Source organism: Lonchura striata, chromosome 5, assembly GCF_050655825.1.
Source record: "Lonchura striata isolate lonStrDom1 chromosome 5, ASM5065582v1, whole genome shotgun sequence".
NCBI lineage: Eukaryota > Metazoa > Chordata > Aves > Passeriformes > Estrildidae > Lonchura > Lonchura striata.
The window spans coordinates 20,531,284-20,549,842 of record NC_140707.1 but is presented as its reverse complement, the minus strand read 5'-3'; the positions used below and the strand labels follow the sequence as shown (position 1 = coordinate 20,549,842).

General features: G+C 52.7%; 2 protein-coding genes across 2 annotated transcripts; one reads left to right on the top strand and one right to left on the bottom strand.

The window, feature by feature from the left end:
• Positions 1-4,348: 4,348 nt before the first annotated feature.
• On the top strand, positions 4,349-14,889 carry LOC110485050 (SITS-binding protein). The gene is made up of 10 exons (XM_031504877.3): positions 4,349-5,504; positions 7,478-7,649; positions 8,369-8,573; positions 9,284-9,434; positions 9,524-9,703; positions 10,102-10,370; positions 10,827-10,963; positions 11,988-12,109; positions 13,183-13,362; positions 14,138-14,889. The coding sequence occupies exons 1-10, from the start codon at positions 5,046-5,048 to the stop codon at positions 14,309-14,311; spliced, it is 2,049 nt and encodes a 682-aa protein (XP_031360737.2). The 5' UTR covers positions 4,349-5,045; the 3' UTR covers positions 14,312-14,889.
• A 65-nt stretch (positions 14,890-14,954) lies between these two features.
• Positions 14,955-18,511, bottom strand: LOC146767266 (uncharacterized). Its single transcript, XM_085579980.1, has one exon. It carries the CDS (start codon positions 17,022-17,024, stop codon positions 15,801-15,803), a length of 1,224 nt encoding a protein of 407 aa, XP_085436106.1. The 5' UTR covers positions 17,025-18,511; the 3' UTR covers positions 14,955-15,800.
• Positions 18,512-18,559: the final 48 nt, after the last annotated feature.

The following is an 18,559-nucleotide window of genomic DNA, read 5'->3' as shown; positions in this document are numbered from 1 at the left end:
CAGCTGCTCTCTCTTCACAGCCACAGCTTTTATCATCAGTTGTGCCTTGTTTTCACTTAAAAAAAATAGAGATTTGGGGCATTTTGAAGGCTTCTCCTAGAGGAGAAGCACATGGAACTGGTCTCACCACAGCCCTGTTCCTGGGAATGGTGGGAACAGTGGAATGCCAACAGCCCTTTCCAAGCAGGTGCTGCCTTCAGAGATCCCAAATCAGCACCCTCACCTCCCTCTGAGGGATTTGAGCTCAGAGCAGGAACATTGAGGCTGTCTGGGTGCTGCATCATTCCCTGGATTTAAGGTACCTGGGCTGGGTTTGGAGGTGCAGGGGGATGAGTGCCCCATGAAGGGGGTTTTCCTCAGCACGGGGGGCTCCTCTCTCCCCAGATTAAAAAATTTACTGAATATTGTGCATTAGAAACTTGGGTTTGGTGTCCCCAAAATATCAGGCTTTGTCTGAAGGTAAAAGGGGGGCAAAGGGCACACGGGGGCTGTTCCCATCCCATTGGAACCAGCCAAAACTGGCAGCGGGAGCTGGTGACCTTCCAGCTGGAAAATTATCCATCCATGCATTATGTCAGATACTCCAGCCCAAAATCTGCTTCTTGACATGAGGCCCTCCTGAAAACGTGGATGGGCTGTGGATGGACTCCAGGAGCTCCCAAATCCAGGCATTCCTGGTTCAGGGCACACAGGTGGCACGGGAAGGGACAATGGTTGCTTCCAAGGGCTGATGCTGTTTACAAGGCCACTTTGTCAGTGCAAGTCCTGCTGCTCATTTTTTCCTTTATAAAATAGCTGTGGAGTTCACGGAAATCTGGGATTGCTTTCCAGGAGGATATCTGGGCTGAGATTTGGGAATTTAGGAACTAAATCACTCTTTTTTTTTTTTTTTTCTTTTCCCCCCTTTTAAACTGAGCTCAGCTCCAACAAGGAGCCCAACGCTCTCTAAGGAATGGAGAATTCTAGCACAGCCAAAGGCTTTTGCTGGCCCTGAAAGGCAAAGCTGGGAACTGCAAGGGGAAGGAAAACTCAAGGAGAATATTCACCATGGCACATTGGCTAGTTTAGCCCCAGGATGGATTCTGAAGGTATCTTTTTCCTTTGGATAAACTCTGGGAGGGCAGGAAGGTGGGATACCCATGTCCATCTGTGCTTCCAGCTTCAGGGAATCCACTCTGGCTCATCACTGTGTATCCCAGCTTAGAGATGTCATGGATAAATGGATAAAAATGAGAGTTTGGTGTAGGCTTTTGAGGTACTGTGGGATCCATCCCCACATGGAGAGTTTTGGGGTGAGGCTGCTCCCCACTGGGGAAAATGGAGAAGAAATGCCAAGTCCTGGAGGCGCTTTGCTGCCCCCACCAGTTTTTCTTTGTTTTTGGCCAACCCATACAGCTTTCCTGATTTTTTTTTAGAAATAATAATATTTAAGAAATCCCAAACCAGAAACCTCAGGAGGGTCTGGCTGGGAAGCTGTGGCTGTAATTGCTGGTGCTTAAAGGCTGTAGGAAAATATTGATGGAAAGGGCTGTGCCTTCCCAAGTGCAACCCCACAAATGTGGAAAATCCCTGTGGTTCTCTGTGCCCTCCCTTTTTCCAGCCAGCCTGAAAGGTGATGACAGAGCTCTGGAAAGGAGTGTTATCCATAGGGTATGCAGTGATGGAAGCTCCTCTTAGAGGACAGTGATCCTAAATCCCAGCAGGAATAACCCTTAGTCCCAGTTTTCTGGTGTTTCACCAAAAAGCTTGGACTCTCAAACTCTGGCTATGGATGCTGGTGAGTTAAATGTGTTTCCAGCCTCCCACTCCATCCCTTCCCTGGGCATTGTCCACATCCCACACAGCCCAGCAAAACTGAAGCGTTGGCAAACCCCTCAATCCTGGGATGGTTTGGGTTGGAAGGGGCCTTAAAGCCCATCCAGTTCCACTTCCCTGCCAGGAAGGGACACCTGCCACCAGATCAAGGTCCCTTGGCAACCTTGGAGCTTGGATGGATATAAAAAAGCGACCTCAAGGTCTTTTCAACCCTGAAAAGTTAAAAATGTTTAAAAAAACCCCTCTGGAAGCAGAGGGGCAGGACACCCTTCTGGAATCCAGGGAGCCACCCCGAAATATTTTTTTTTCCCTGTGGCCAGTCAAGGCTAAATGGTTTTTGTTGGCAGTGGGAGGAAGGTGAAAGGAGGTTTCACTCTGCTCGTGGGAGCCAGTTCATGCTGAGATTTGTGATGGGCAGGAAAACTCATAGATCCATTCCTCCTCCCAAAAACCAGGAGTTCTGGGAAGGTGGGAGAGGGTTTGGCCCAAACCCCCAGGCCACATGCAGAGTTGAGTGGGGCCCAAACTTGGCCAAATATTGAGTTGCTAAAAGCTCCAGCAGTATTTTTCTCTGGGAATTGAGCTGTTTTTTAAGAAAAGGTTTTTCAAACCATCCCCATTTCCTGCTCTCCCGCCTAGGCATGGCCCCCTGTCCTTGCTTATCCCACTGCATCCCGGGGTTTCCCTAATCCTGCCTTGGGGGCCCCTCTGCCATTCCATGGATGTGATTTAATCTTTTGCCATGTGACAGAGCTTTGCCTTCAGCTGCTGCAGCCAAACAACCTCATCAGCTGCCCCCTCCCAGCCCGTTTTGTGCTGGGAAACAGGGAATTGCCAATCCTTGGGCAGCTTTTGGCTGCTGCTGCCATGTCCCTTGCTCTCCCTTGGACAGAGCATTTAACCTTCCTGGTGTACCAGGATCCCAGACCATCCCAAAGATCCCTTTTTTCCTCCCCTCTGCCCTGTTTCTGCAGGTTTTGCACCCGAGCTGAGCTCTCTCTGGGGCACATGGATCTGTAAAACCTCACAAGTAATTCCATCGGCTCCAGTGATGCCCTGGGTGAGCAGCTCTGAATCACCACAGGGTTTATTCACTTCTCCTTGTTCCCCCTTCTTTATTCACTTCTCCTTGTTCTCCCTTTCCAGGTCATGGGGAATGTTGGGCCCCTCGAGTGCCACTAACACCCCTGGTGGAAGGAACCCTCCTCCTTCCTTACTTTAAAAAAAAAAATTTCCCTTTATTTTATGTAGATTTGGGGTCCCATGGGTCAATCACCTACAGCTTTGCTATAACCTCTCCTGGCTCCATTCCCAGAGGATCCCCAGCCCATTTGAGATGGACATCACAGTCTCCTGGCTCATATATACTTGTTCATCCTTATTCTGGATCCACCTCCTCTCCCGCTCTGGAGTCCCTCCTTGTCCTGATGCAATCCACCATTTTTCCCTCCATCCAACACTGGATATTGCCCCACCTGCAATGAAAAATTAATCCTGGAGAGGAAAGGCCTCATCCAAGGGCTAATTTGGGCCACAGAAGAGAATCTTCCTGGTGAATTTGGCTGTCCTGGGACTCTTCGTGAAGTCTGGGGTGAGCAAAGCTTTGGCCTTGGGATTGCTGGGGTTTTGCCTGGATGCAGGATGGGGAAACACTTTGAAATCCCAAGATTTTCATATCTTGGCAGCCAAAAGGTTGTAATATCACTTGGAAAATCCAGGTATTCCCTGATCACCCTAGATATGGTGAGATGACTGTGAGTGGGGACTGGAACATGGAAAAGTCCATGGAAATCTCAGATTTCCAAAGTTTTTGCATTGGTGGGGATTGCAAGTGTCCTGGGAAGTGTCTCCCCTGTGGTTTGGGTGCAGGTAGCACCCTTAGCTGCAGACCTGGACTTAATATAAGAGAGGGTCCAGTGGCTCATGTGAAGTAGGAACAGGGATAAAATCCCCCAAAAGTGGATAATAAGAGCAACAAAAGCCAAAGCAGGAGAACGAGGAGGCTCAGCACTCCCAGGGCTTCACGTGTTGATTTACAGGTGTGGAGCAAAAAAAACCCACCCCCAAAACTAACCTTTAAAATTACTCCCCTAGAAGCGAAAACCTTTAAAAATGAACATTTTCAATGTCCTGCCCCTGCTGGGGATGCAGCCACCTGTGGCTACGTGCGGGCTGCAGGGGAGCGAGCGGGAGGGAATAGAGGGAGGAAGGGAGGGAGCTTGGCTTAAGTAACGCTCCTGGGTTAGTCTGGATCAAGTTCCTTCAGCTCCACGGGTCTCAGACATGGTCAGGAGGGAAAACTGTCCTGGGAAAGAGGAGGAAAACCTGCTCGTGGTGGGGAAAACATCGAGGACGCTTCGGGGGCTGTGACAGCACCTCCAAACCTATTTTTAGGTAGGTGGTGAGGGGTGTGTAGGGTGTGGCTGTGCTGTGCCAGCGGAGGTGGCACCATTCCCAGCTTGCCATCAGGGATGGGGCCTGGGACAGAGGGACAAGCCAGTGCCACGCCATGAAGCTGTCCCCACAGGTGACCCCTCACCTGGAGGAACAGTAGGTGCCTGCTCCCCTGGGCTCAGCCAGTGCCCAGACCCTGCTCATGGGCAGTTTTGCTCTGTGCATAATCCAAATGCTTTTCCAGGGAAGAGTGAAAGGAGATGGAATGAGGATGTTCGTCCCCTCCTTTCTCGACCCACCCTGGGATGTTTTCCTGCACCCCTGGCTATTTGCTGCTGCTTCCAAACCGAGCAGGAGTGTGATGCCAAAGCTCACGGAGCAGCGGAGGCTGGAGCGTGGCCCCAATTCCCACTGTCCGTGGCCCCATCTCCCTCCCGGGCTCTGGGCCACGTGTGACACCTCCTCCTCCTCGCTGTCACTGGGTGCTGCTGGCTGTGCCAAGGGGCTGAGCCCCCAGGTTTGGGGGCTGCGGCACAGTCACCGAGCCCAGCAGTGGGATTTGCTGTGGAGGAGGCTGTGGAAGGGGCTCCCCTTACCTTGGGATCAACGCAGAGAGAACCGAGTTGCAGCTTTCCCTCTTTTAAACGATTTTAAAATTTTATTTCATTAGATGTACATTATATTCATTAGGTTTTTGTGCATGCTTTCGGAGCTATCCCAGAGGATCTCTTGGAGCCATCCCAGAAGATCTTTTGGAGCTATCCCAGAGGGTTTTCTTTCCTGTGCTGCTGCAGGAGGGGAGAGCAGCAGAGCCGCGGCATCCCTGCGATCGCACCATGCCCCTCTCCCGCCACACCGGCCAGATCCCGGAGTCCACCTGGACCTTGGGCTTCAGGGAGATGACGGAGCCTTGGAAAGGCGCCGTGGGCTGCCTCGGCGTGGCCGTCTTCTTCGCCATGACCATCGGCATCATCTCGTGGCAGGCGCTGGAGCAGCCCCCGGAGGAGTGGGTGCTGCGGGGCCGGGCGGCGGGGATGCTGTGGGAGCGCGGCCGCGGGGCGCTGCTGCTGCGGGCGCTGCCGGCCGGCCGGCCCGTGCTGGCCATCGCCGTGGGCAGCGTGCCGGCCGCCGAGCCCCCGCCGCCCCGGGACCGCTGCTGGCACGACGGCGGCCAGTTCTGCTATTCCTGGGAGGAGGACGCCGAGCTCCGGCTGTCCCTGGAGCCGCCGGCAGCCCCCGGAGCCGAGTGCTACGGCGTCCGCTGGACCCCGCTGCGCCCCGACGTGACCCTGAAGGTAACGGGGACCCCTCCGACCACCTCCCAGCCCTTTGGGATCCAGCAAGGGAGGCTCTGGCCTGACCACGGTCCCCCAGCTCAGTTATGGGGTCGCACGGTGGCCGTGGCTCCCCGCCTTCCACAGCCGGAAGGTGCCGGGTGGGGGAAAAACCTTTTGGAAGCATCGTGCCCTGAAGCTGAGCCCCAAAATCCTGTGGCGGTGCCACGCTGGTGAGCCCGGGGTGGGAGAGCTGTGTTTATATGGAGACAGAGTAAATACCCACTGGAGATGACAATGCTGGCGAGAGCCTCTTCCAGCACAGACACAATGGGCAGCTCCCGCGGGATGGGAATAATCCGTGTCCGCTGCTGCAAACATTTTTGGTACCATTCCCTGTTTTCTCCCTCAGTTAAATAAAAGCAGACTCTGGGAAGGAGCCTTAGCAGGGGAAGGAAAAACGCTGTCGGAGCAGGGTGTCCAGTTGTGGGGAGCCCTCAGAACAGGGAGAGAAGTGGGATGGGATTCTCTGGGATGGAGGATTGCTCCCCTTTAGCCATAAATCACCTGCTGGCACTGTTTTGGGTGGGTGGAAGGTGTTGCCTGAGCACAAACCCTCGGTCTCTTCCACTGACATTGGTGTGAGGCATTTCAGAGGATGAGTGAGACAGAACAGGTTTTCCCCCACTTTTTTTTTTTTTTTAAAAAAACCCAAACCATTGGAAAATATGATCCAGTGAAATCTGAGTTCAGAACAGACTGTTTTCCCTCTTTCCCAGCTGGTGTAATGAGTTCAGCTGACACCTGGTACAGCTATCCTGGGCCTCCAGGGTTTCCACTTTAATAATTTACATCTCCTCTCCCCACCTCTTGGAGAGACTTAACCTCTCTGTGCCCCCAAGCTCAGGACTCCAGGAGGCTCCGAAGCCTTGGGATTAGGAATAAATGTGGGGTGGGTTGAGTGGGGAGGGCTCTGGGTCCCCTCTGCCACCCCAGGCCCCCTTCACGGCCCCAGATCTCTGGGCTTTCGGGGAAGCCCATCCTGCCTGGGAAGTCACGAGGATGCTAAGTCCTGCTGATCCCTCGATTTGGCAGAAAGGGGAAGGTTTGAGGAGCTCTGAAGTGAAAACTGATGATTTCTGGCAGGAGGCAGGTCAAAAATGGGGATGTTCCCCATCCCAGGGCCCTGTCAGGCCTATGAGAAGTGCCCAAATCCCCAAACTGAGTCTCTTGAGGGAATTTTTGTCATCAGCCCTGGGGAAAGAGGGAAGCTGTGCCTTGGAAGGGAGGATGTGTCACCCTCAGGACGCTGGTGCCATCAAGGTGAGGGCTCAAGATGGGGCTAAAAGCTCTTTGTGAGAGCTCAGGTGGGGACAGCTGCACATGCAGATTCACTCCAGAAAATCCGGGGAAGGCTGGTGGAGAGCTTAATGTGTTTTTAAAGTAAAAGAAAGGGAAAAAAAAAAAAAACTAGAGGAAAAAAACACTGAATGAAAACCAAATAAAAATCTGACCAAACCAAAAAGAAAACCTGACCAAAAAAGCCTGACCAAACCAAAAAAAACCCCAAACCAACCAATAAACCAAAATGCATAGATTTTCCAGCTAGGAAAGCTGGAAAGTGCCCTCAGTGCATTTTAAAGATGTTTCCTCGAATTTCCCCCTCTGTTGTCCTGTCCCACAGCCACTCACACCTGCAGAATCTCTTTGCTCTCACCTTTGCAGCATCTTTTCACCTGCGACTCAGAGGTGTTTGGTAACTGTGGTGGGGTGCAGAAGCATGATTGTCATGGCAGTTCGGTTTTATTTGTGCTCCTTCAGCAAAAACCGGCAGGCTTCGGGAATCACATCTTGCTTTTCCTTTGCTTTTGAATGAAACTGTAATTTTACGCTGTAAAAGGGGACACCTTTCACCAGCACAGTTTGCTCCAAGTCTGGCTTTCCTTCTCCTTCTGAGTTTTCCTCGCTCTTTGATGATGCTTTCCTGGCTGCAGGATTGTTTTTCCATGGCCAATGTCTCCTGGTATGGAGGGCCGAGCATCCATGCCCAGCGCTGGCCCCTCAACAGCGCCGAGAGCCCCGCGCAGCCCCTGGTCAGCGGCGACCTCAGCGCAAACCCCGCCAGCTTCGGACCTGTCCTGGAGAGATACTTCCTGGGATCCACAGGTAACCACCTCCTTCCCTGGCCAGGATCCAACAGCTTCAATCCCTGTGCTTCTCTGCCCCTCTCCTCAACTCTAAAGCCATTTAAGAGCAGTATAGTTGCCTCTGGGAATAAAATATTTAGCAAATGTAGCAGCAACAGGGCATGTGGGATGGATCCCACACTGCCTCATCCCTGTGGGAAAGCTGATGCTGAAGCTGAGTGCCTGAGGATGGGGTGGCCCAAATCACTCCTGGGACATCCGATGCTCTTGGTGTGCCTGGTTTGTTTTTAAGCCCAGATCTGTGCCCATTGCTGCATCCCCAGCTCCACAAGAGCAGCTTCATGGCTCCCTGATGCCACTCTGGAATGCTGGATTCAGGCAGGAGTTCAGTTGTTGGTGTCATTTTTTGGGGTATATTTGGATTATTCTGCAGGACATCAAACTTCAGATATTACCCCAAATTAATCCAATTGACCTGCAGCTGTCCTGCACTGCTGAGGCCGCTGAATGTTGAGCAGAAGGGCCAGGAAAGGGAGAAATCCAGCCCTTGAAAGGCATTTTGGACTCTACAAGAGAATAGCAGGAGCAGGGTGGGGATGGTTGGCACAGCTGGATCTGTGGTGGGATCAGCCCAGATCAACCTTGGCACCAGTCAGGCTCTGCTCATGCCTGTGGCTCCCAGGACCGGGAGTAGCCGGGTGTTTGCCGAGACACCCTTTTCCCACTCTTCCCCCAAAGGAGTGACGGTGACAGTGGCTCCCGACGTGTCCCTGCTCCTGTCTCTGGAGAGCCACCGGCAGTTCTGCCTGGAGACGATGGCGGGACGAGAGGAACCCCTGCACTACCAGCTCTGTGTCAGCGCCGATGTGGCGGCCGCCCGCCGGCACACGGCCAGCGCCCTGGCAGGAGTGGCTCGGACACTGCCGGACACAGCGCTCCTGGGGTGAGCTCTCCTTCCCTGACGGTGGCAACCCTTCCTGTCGGAATCCGAGGTATTGATGATCCCGAGATTGTAGAAAGTCTCTGTCTTTCTGCCCCGCTGCCAAAGCAGAAGCCATAATTGGTCTGTGCTGGTTTCAAGGTTGTTTATTCTGTTGATCTCTAATATGTTCTGCTGCCCTGCCGCAGCTCTGTCCTGCAGGGCAGCGTGTGGGGCTCTGCCCTCAGTGGGATGTTACAAACATTATACACCAGAAAATCCCTGTGCTGTATTTACAATAATGTGCCAATGTCTATCATCTATGTTGAACAGTGTGTCCCCAGCCTGAACCAATAGAAAAATGCCAACACCACAGTGAAACATGGAGGGCATGAAGAAGGAGAAAAAGGACAAGACACACCCAATTTCCTCCATCTTGTCCCCTTTGGACCCCTAATCCAGAATCCTAGAATTTTACTTTTGCATCCGTGCCACACTTAATTATTACTTATATCAAACACTCAGGGCTGGTAATTCATCCTGTAAGATTGAAAACTCTTTTCCATGGGCAGAGATCAGAGACAGTGTCTCTGGGGCTCTGTCCAGGGGGGTTCCTGATCCCTGCCATGGTCCCAGGCCCTCCAGGGCAGCCAGAGGGAAGCCCTGGATTCCCACACTTCCAAATGTCTTGCTCGCTCTCCCAAGCATCTCATGCGGGATTTCCCACCCTGCAGGTCTCCGATCTGGCACTACCACGGCCTGGAGGGTTCTGCTGCCAAAATCAAGCGAGGCCTGAGGTCGCTGGTGAGGAGGCTGAAGCGGCATCGCCTTCAGGAGGGCGTCGTGGCCCTGGGGGAGCGCGGCACTGCCGTCCTCGCTGCCGCGGTACAGCCGTCCTGCCACCCTCCGGGGCACATGGGGAGCGTGGTGCTCCTCTCCCACAATCCCCTTATTCCTGCCCTTCCCGCCCGCAGGACCTGGTGCCCTCGGAGCGCAGGAAGAGGCAGGCCCTGGCACTGGTGGAACCCCTGGAACTCTCCATCACGCTGTCCCCATATGCTGGCATCACCTCCCCGCTCTTCCTGCGCTCCCTGCGTGGCGGCGAGGCTGCGGGATACTGGCTCAGCCGCCAGCCCCGACCCGGGGCCAGCTCGGTATGGGACCCCCTCAGGCCCCAAACCAAAATTAAAGCTTAATAAACCCCCTCATGTTTATTATTTTATCAAGGGACACAGTCCGATCCCACTGTGCTGGGACACAGCAGTGCTGGGGGAAGCCGCATCTCTCCTGATTCCTACAGAAGCAGCTTTAAAATTTCCGCTTCCAGTGTTCAGAACATTCCCCAGCTCCACTTTGTGTGGTCATTTTAATGATCCCTTTGTCACCAGCTCAGGGATTTTTGGGGGGTCGAGGGAGAGTTTACACCCTGATGCGCTGCACCACGACAGGGCAGGGTGGGATGGGGGCAGTATGGCATCCCCCAGCCTTGCACCCCAGAATCAGCGGGACATTCTATGGATCTGACAGGGATTTCCATCCTTCCCCTCCGCAGATCCCGCTGCTGACCACCTGGAAGGGGCAGCTCTGTGCCCGCCTGAACGTCACCAGCGAGGCAGCGCTGGGCTGGTACCTGGCTCGTGCCCGGCACCTGCGGCAGGCGCTGGGGGCCACCTACGTGGCCTTTGAAGGAGTTGAGGGCAATTCCTTCCTGGAGCAGGATGTCCCTGCTCCCGCCGAGCTGGCGGGTGATGGATACACCGAGGTGCTGGCGGCGGCGCTGGCGACGCTGGGCAACAAGACTATCATCAGCGCCGGGAGCAGGTGGGTGGGCAGCTGCTGGTGCTGGAGCTGACGGGCGCAAGAACTTGCCGGGGGATGGTGGAAATGGTGCGCTCTTGGTATTCCCAGATGTTTCTTGGCACCCAGGGAAGTGAAGTGGTGAGGAAGTGGGATAGGGCAGCGTGTTGGAGTCAACGATCCTTGTGGGATGTGAGGATGGCATGGCCCCGGCACAGGGTGCCCAGAGAAGCTGTGGCTGCCCCATCTCTGGAAGTGTCCAAGGCCAGGGTGGATGGGGCTTGGAGCAACCTGGGCTAGTGGAAGGTGTCCCTGCCCATGGCAGAGGGTGGGATTGGATGGGCTTTAATGTCTCTTCCCACCCAAACCATTCTGGGATTATAACCTGGCCCTAGTGACTCCAAAGCCAACTGGGCATCAGGGAATTTCAGCTCCTGTGAGCCCTCTAAGCACCTTGAAGGATTTGTGCTGTTTCTCCAGATCCAGTCACCTCCCACTGTTTGTCCAGATGAGCCCCCTGCGCTCTGACTGGAGCCACGCCGGGCTGAAGGGGCTCATCCCCTCCGTGCTGCACTACAGCCTCCTGGGCTACAACTTCTTCATCCCTGATGCAGTAGGTAAAGATTGGTTTTCCATTTTATTCCCTATTTCTGGCTTCTCTGTGGTGAATTTTGCAGCTTTTTTCCAGGCACGGGAGATACACTTGCACCTTAGGTGTGCTATGGGAAGGCTTGGAGCGTTTTGCTCCCCAGTTTTCTGTTGTGCTGGCTTGATTGGGATGAATGTTACCAGGGAAAAAAATTAGGAACTAAAAACAAAAGAATATGCTGTAAATATTGCCAGGCAACTCCAGCTGCGTCTCTGGGGATGCCCTTCCCAGAGTTCCACCACAGCCCACCCCTGCGGGGTTTGGCTTGGGCTAAATCCCACCTGGCACAGGCAGGATCGGCATCCCCAGGCTCCTGGCTAGGGAATGAATGTTCCTAAAACCTCAGCAGCTCTGCTCCAAGTCTGCATTTCTGCTCCAAAGCAAAATGGCTGCAGAAGTCCTGAAATAAAAGCATTATAAAATGGCAAGAAACAGCTTTAATCAGGGCCAAGTGGATTCATTTCCCTTTTTCTTGGAGCTGATGGAGTCAGTGGTGGTTAAAACATGCCCTGAGTGTGCAGTGGCTTTGCCGAAGTGTCAAACATGGAGAGCTGAGCTAAACAACAGCCCTGAAATAGGGGTTGAGAACAGTATTTCAATTTGGCCTCTATTTTTAGCATGTTTTCCTTAGAAAATGAAGCTCAAGCAATCCCAGCATGGGTGTTTGCTTCCCAAAGAGGTGCTGGAGCCCTTGTCTTGCGTGGATGGGAGTGCAGATCCTCCTGCACACAGAGAGCTGGGCAGTTCATTGCCAGGGGTTGTGTCCCAACAGCCTGGGAGCTGCACGAGCTGGGAAAAGCCTCTAGAGGAAACAGGAATTTGTGGATGGCTGGGCAAGCCCCCGGTGCTGGGGGGTTTGTGCCATTTCCAGGGAAGCTGTGCCAGGTTTTCAGAGCGATGGTGACACTTTAGGCACTGGGAGGAGCTCTGAGGTTTCCCCAGAACCTTTCCATGCCATGGGAGGTCCTCACTCCAGCCCCATGTTCCCACAGGAGGGAGTGTGGCTGGAGCCACCCAGGGGGACCCGGAGCTGTTTGTGAGGTGGCTGCAGATTGTGACATTCCTGCCCGTGATGGCCTTTGGGACCCCACCCTGGCTCTGCTGTGACGCCTGGGTACGTATCCCACACTCCAGAGGGGAGGACACCGGGATCCTGACATGGCCAATGCCCCCAAAAGCCATGCAAGGCCTGGCAGGGATCTCCTGCCAGCTGCCGTCCTCAGCTTTCCACTGAAGTGGGAATAAATCCATTATCAATGGCCCTAGATTCAAGTACCAATGGATTTAAATCAAATGGATTTGTATCTGCTATCAATGGATTTAATTATATTTCAATTCAGTGGATTCATATGTGTTATCAGTGGAATTTAAATCAAATCTATTAAGATCATTTATTAATGGATATAAATGCATTTAAATACAATTAATTAATATCCATTATCCATAGATGTAAATGCATTTAAATCCATGGGTTTATATGCATTGTCAATGCACTTAAATTCACTTAAATCCAATGACTGATATCCATTATCAATGGGTTTAAATATATTTAAATCCAATGGGTTTATATTCATTATCAATAGATGTAAATCCATTTATATCCAATAGATTCATGTTCAGTATAGCTGGACTGAAATACATTTAAATCTAATAGAGTCATATCTGTTATTAATGTATTTAAATCCAATGGATCCACAACTATTTTCAGTGTATTTAAATAAATTTAAATTCAATGGATTTAAATTCATTAACAACAGATTTAAATCTATTCAAATCTAATGTGTTCATATCTGCTATCAATAGATTTAAATCCAGCTGATTTGTAACCATTAGCAATGGATTTAAAGCCATTTAAGTCCAATTGATTTAAGTCCATTATCAATGGATTTAAATGCATTACCAATGGATTTTTAGACAAATCAATTAATATCCAAATATATCCAATATATCCAATTAATCCAATTAATATCCATATCAATTTATATCCAAATCAATTTATATCCAATATCAACTCCATTTGCACCATAACTTGAGCAGGACATTCCAATTCAGTAATTTCCCTTCCTAAGGGAATACAGGTTTTACTTTTGAATTTTTTTATTATTTTTTGTTGGGGTTTTTTTTCCCCTGCCTGCTTTGCTGTTTCCTGGACGTTGAGCTCCTCATGGATTTGTCCTCCACCTGCAGGTCCTAAATCTGACCCGCCAGTGCATCCAGAGGCACCAGGACTTTGTTGTGCCGCTGCTCCTAAAATACAGTGAGGAGTGGCAGAGTTTGGGATTCCCCATCTTCCGTCCTGCCTGGTGGCTCAGCCCCATGGATCCAGTTGCATTCACCATAGAGGACGAGTTTCTTATTGGAGATGAGGTGGGAATTCTGCATTATTCCTGTAGATTTAGCTTTGCACAAGTACAAACCAGGACTTGGATTTAAGCAGATTTAAATCCAAGCCAAAGCAGCTGAGTTTTGTGGGTTTGGGGTTTTTGATTTTTGGAAAAGCTTGGCTTTCCTCATGAAAATCTTATTTAGGGCCCCAAAACTCTCTATCAGCTTTTGGAAGTGAAATGATTTAGCAGGAATAAAGAGTCTCAGAATGCTGGGAACTGCTTTTCCCATGAAACAAGGGGGAAAATGCTCCCTAAATGTGGAATTACATTGGCTCTATCACTGGGAAGGAGGTTTTGCAAGAAACACATTTCTGATGGGGTTTTTTCTCCTGGTTTTTGAAAATATAAACTGGATGGAATCTTGGGGAAGCTGCGGGCAGGGATGATCCCAATCCCAGCCAAAGGAATGTCACTGCACTTCATTAATGTTTCTAAGCTGACAGAAGGCAGAGATAGATAGGATTGGGAAGGAGCTCCCAGTGAGGCTGGTGAGGCCTGGCACAGGGTGCCCAGAGAAGCTGTGGCTGCCCCATCCCTGGACTGTCCAGGGCCAAAATGGATGGAGCTTGGAGCAACCTGGGCTAGTGGAAGGTGTCCCTGTCCATGGCAGGGAGCGGGACAGGATGGTTTTTAAGGTCTCTTCCCACTCAAACCATTCCAGGATTCCCTGATGACCATCTCAACCCCACACGCACATCCTGGCTAATCCTCCCTCTGCTGAAGTTCTGTTTTCTTTCTTTTTCTTCTCCCTGCAGGTCCTGGTTGCTCCAATAACAGAAAAGGGACAAACGTGGAGGGACATCTACCTGCCAGGAGAGGGGCACCTCTGGCTGGACACCAACAGTGCCCGAGTGTTTGATGGTGGCACCACGCTCAGGAATTACTCTGCCAGCCTGGCCGAGGTGCCGGTGTTTGTAAAGACCTCCTGAATCCAGGCTGGGCAGCTCTGGGACAGAGACCTCTGAGGGCAGCGCTCCCCTCAGACTTCCAGCCTCTTTGCACTTTTCCCAGATCCCCTTTTTTTTGTTTTGTTTTGTTTTTTACTTCAGCAGAAATTGTCTGAATTTTCTTACTTGTTGTTTATCCTAAAGCAGTGGCTCTGCCACCAACATCCATCCCCACTGAATGCTGCATTTTTAACAGGGTTTTCCTGGTGAAATGTCTGTGTGTGTACGTTCAGGTGGGCATATCCAGCACTTCCAGGTCCCTGGCACCATGCTCAGAGAGGCAGTGATATGATTTTCCAGGAGATAAACAAACATAAGCTCATACTTGAGGGGAAGTTTTGTATTTAATGAAAAAATTAAATCAAGGGAAAAACTACCAGGATAGTTTTGGTGCTGTGTGTGGCCACCTCCTGTGCTGAGCAATGCTTCTCCCACCCGAGGCTGTGTGTGGTTTCCAGGTAGCAAGAGCCCATCTTCTGAGTATATTTGGGAAAATGAGTGAATTCCAGGTGTATTTAAAGCAGGTTTCTGTGGAAGAAAAATAAACTTGATCAAGCAGAGGAGTGGCTCTACCAGAGCATGATGTGGATATCGAGGATCCTTGCCCACCTCCTGTGTGCCCAGGCTCCTGGTTTTCACCGCTGTTGAATTTCATGGCTTTTTTCCAATTATTTCTTGTAGTGCAAGAGGGATCCAGTGTGACCAGGCTCCGTCCATCCAGCAGAGAATGTATCCATAGGCAAAATCCTCATCTCACATGCTGAATATGCATCTTGGGAGATGATCAGCTATGCTGATACCCCAAATTGGAGATCAATGGACACTGCAGGTTAGTGGGGTAATTCCAGAGCCTGGTATTTGGGGACAAGGACTGGATGACAACTGGGAGGAAAGTTTAGGGCAAGTTTTGGCCCTGGAGCTGGGCTTGGGCACCTCCAGCACTGATTTGTATCAGCCACATATTGTGGTTTTGGGGAAAATATTCCTGTACCAAGCTGTAGCTCCACTGAAAAAATGCTATGGGGTGCTAACTTCTCCCAGCAAAGCTTCCCTGGATAAAACTGAAGGGAAAGAAAAAGCAAAATCCAAGTCAGGTTCAGCCATGGAATGGCTGTGGGGGCATGGAGAGGGGAAGAGCCCCTCAGTTCCTTCCTTGATCCATAGAGGCACTTAATGATGCTGGGGAGAGCTCACAGAGGGAAAGGATGAAACTCATGAAGGCAACCAAAGGGTGTGGGATGCTCCAAAATATCTGTGGAGGCTCCTGAGGTTGCAAAAACACAAAAAAAAAAAAAAAAAAAAAAGAAAAGGGGTGCTGGCTCAAGTGGCATTTGTTTATTTGCAGCGAGTCAAGCCTGGGAAGAGGATGTTCAGGGGGAATCTGGTGGCTCCATCCTGGGAGATCACCAAAACCTGCCTGAACACCCTGGGCTGAGTCTGAGCATAGCAATTCCCATTTTGGGAGGGTGGGCTATGCATCCCTGCACCAGTGCCAGCTCCTCCTTGAGGAGCCCAGGATGTTCCGCTGGGACCTTGGAGCTTGTTCTTGGTCGTCATTCCAGCTCCTCCACTGCCTCTGCCTTGTGGCGTGGTTGTGGAGCATTCCCTGGGAGGCTCTCTGGGAGTTCTGGCTTCTCCTGTGGGATCTGCCCCGGGTTCGGCTCCTTGCCGCGTGCTGTTGCCTGGAGGAATTCCGGTCTTCCCACTGGTGTCTCTCGCTCCTCCTCTCGGGGGTGTCACGCTGGGGCCTTGGAGTGTGTCTGCCATCAGCACTCCAGCTCCTCCAGCGCCCCTGCCTTGCGGAGCGCTCGTGGGGCTCCATTCCCTGAGAGCCTGCCTGGGAGTTCTGGCCTCTCCTGTGGGATCTGCCCCGGCTTTGCCTCCTTCTTGTGTGCCGTTGTCCAGAGGCATCAGCATCTTCCCACTGGTGTGTCTCGCTCCTCTCCGAGGGGACATCGTGCTGGGGCCCTGGAGCGTGTCTGTCATCAGCATTCCAGCTCCTCCAGCGCCGCTGCCTTGTGGAACGCTCGGGGGAGCCTGTCTGGGTGTCCTGCTCTCTCCTGGAGGGCCTGTCCCAGCCACGGAAGCGCTCCCTGCCCCTGCTCCACCTGCGGTGGCCCCGCGACCGTTCCTGCTGGCTCCATGACCTGCGGGCCCTGCGCCGGGATCGATGTCCCTGCGAGGAGGCTGGGATGTCCCATTCAGATCTCAGAGTCTGTCCCTCTTCGGGTGCGTCCTCTCTCCTCTGCAGCTGCCACTGCCTCCTCCTCGGGGAGTCGCTGCCTCGGGCGTGCCGAGACTCCCGGCGGCCATCGCGGGGCCACCTCATGGATCTCCTTGGCCTTCTCTCCCAGGGTGCGGAGCAGCTGCGCGGCCGCCACGCCGAGCGGCCGCGCCATCTCCGCTTCCTCTCGTAGACCTGCTCCTGCACCTCGTGGTACAGGGCCACGTGCTGGGGGTAGGGGTGGCGCGTGGACCGCTGGCACCGTGGGCACACGGCCTGGCCCAGGCTCCAGTCCCACAGGCACAGCCAGCAGAAGCAGTGCCGGCATGAGCTGGAGCACGCGGTGCTGATGTCCCGGCACTCCGGGCATGCGGCGTCCTCCTGGCTGTTGTCCTGCGGCGCGGCCGGGCCAGCCTGGCTGGTGCTGGCAGCAGAGGTGCCCGGCTCTGGAGTGTCCTCCCTCGATGACATCTCGCCCTGCAAGAGGCGCAAAGTCTGTTTTAGGTACCCCTCCCCAAAATCCCGCGGCTCCTTGTCCCTCCGGGGCTGTCCCACACCTCAGCAGCGGGGCCGTGGTGGGGCTGGAATAGTGGTGTTTGAGCCCCACGGATCTCACCATGGGATTGCGGCTCTGGGCCCCCTGTCCTGCTTTTGTGACGTGGCCCGTGTCCCGTGGCTGCTGTGAAGTCACCGATGGTGCTGTCACAAAGGGCCACTGTTGAGGTGTGGGACAGCCCCAAAGGGCTGAGCTGCTGTGCTTGGGTTTAGGAACAAGCGTCAGCAGATAAATTTTACATCTTGAAGGGCAAGAAGGTGTCACAGGAGGAGACCTCAGAGGGGATCCTCAGGGGGAGGCCACAGGAGGTGCCCAAGGTGGCATCATGATGGCCACAGGTGGCCTTGGCACGGCCAGGGCTACAACTCGTCACGAGCTGCGGGGTTGGGACAGGAGGAATGGCTCCAAAATGGAAAAGGGGCGATTTAAGTGCAATACTGGGAAGAAATCCTTCCCTGTGTAGAGGTGAGGCCCTGGCAAAGGTTGCCTGGAGCAGCTGTGGCTGCCCCATCCCTGGAAGCATTCCAGGTGAGGTTGGACAGGGTTTGGAGCAGCCTGGGATAGTGGAAGGTGTCCTTGCCCGTGGCAGGGGGTGGAACTGGAGGTCCCTTTGAGCACAAACCACTCCAGGATTCTCATCAAGAAGAAGGAGGTGGCATTGGAGTGGAGCTTGGAACAACACTGACCATGACTTGAGTCTGCACCCTGAGAGCTGAGGCTCTCCTTGGGTGAGGCTCCGTGGGGACACAAAAGGAATCTTTCAGTTTATTGCCCTACTGGATAAGAACAGCTCTCTGAAGCAGTTCATTTTGCTGGAATCACAGCTATCCTGTTTTCTTCATGATCTCAGGTTTGTTGCTATTGTTGATAAAGTAAATTAAGGAACCTTCAGCCATGAGGACACAAATCCTACTAGAATAAAGGAGCAAGGGCTGAAAATTTCCGTCTCCTGCGTATGCGAATAATTGGATCGGCTTTCTTCAGTGCTCCCTTCTTGGAGCTGTAGGGGGAAAGGGAGATGTCTTAGATCAATAAGAAAAGAATTTCCTAAGGAGCTGTGCCTCGGGCTGAAATGGATGCTGTTTGGGGACAAGTATGTTTTTGGGAACAGGCTGTAGCTGGTCTCGCACCTCCCCCCACTGCCACAGGCTTCCCGAAGAGGTGGTGGAGTGCCATCCCTGGAGGGTTTTAGTGCGTGGATGTGGACCAGTCTGTGGCATTTGAGGACACGGTCAGCGGCGACCTAGGAGGACAGCGGGACCTACGCGCTGTTTTCCCTAAGGACTCAGTGCCCGCGCACGGCCCCACGGGACTTGTAGTTTTCCTCTAGTTTCTCCCCGCTCGCAGCCGCCGCTAAAGAACTACAACACCCATCATGCCCAGCAAAGCGCCGCGCCCCCTGATGTCCCGTCCTCTGGGGCCGCGCGATGCATCACGGTTCTTGTAGTCC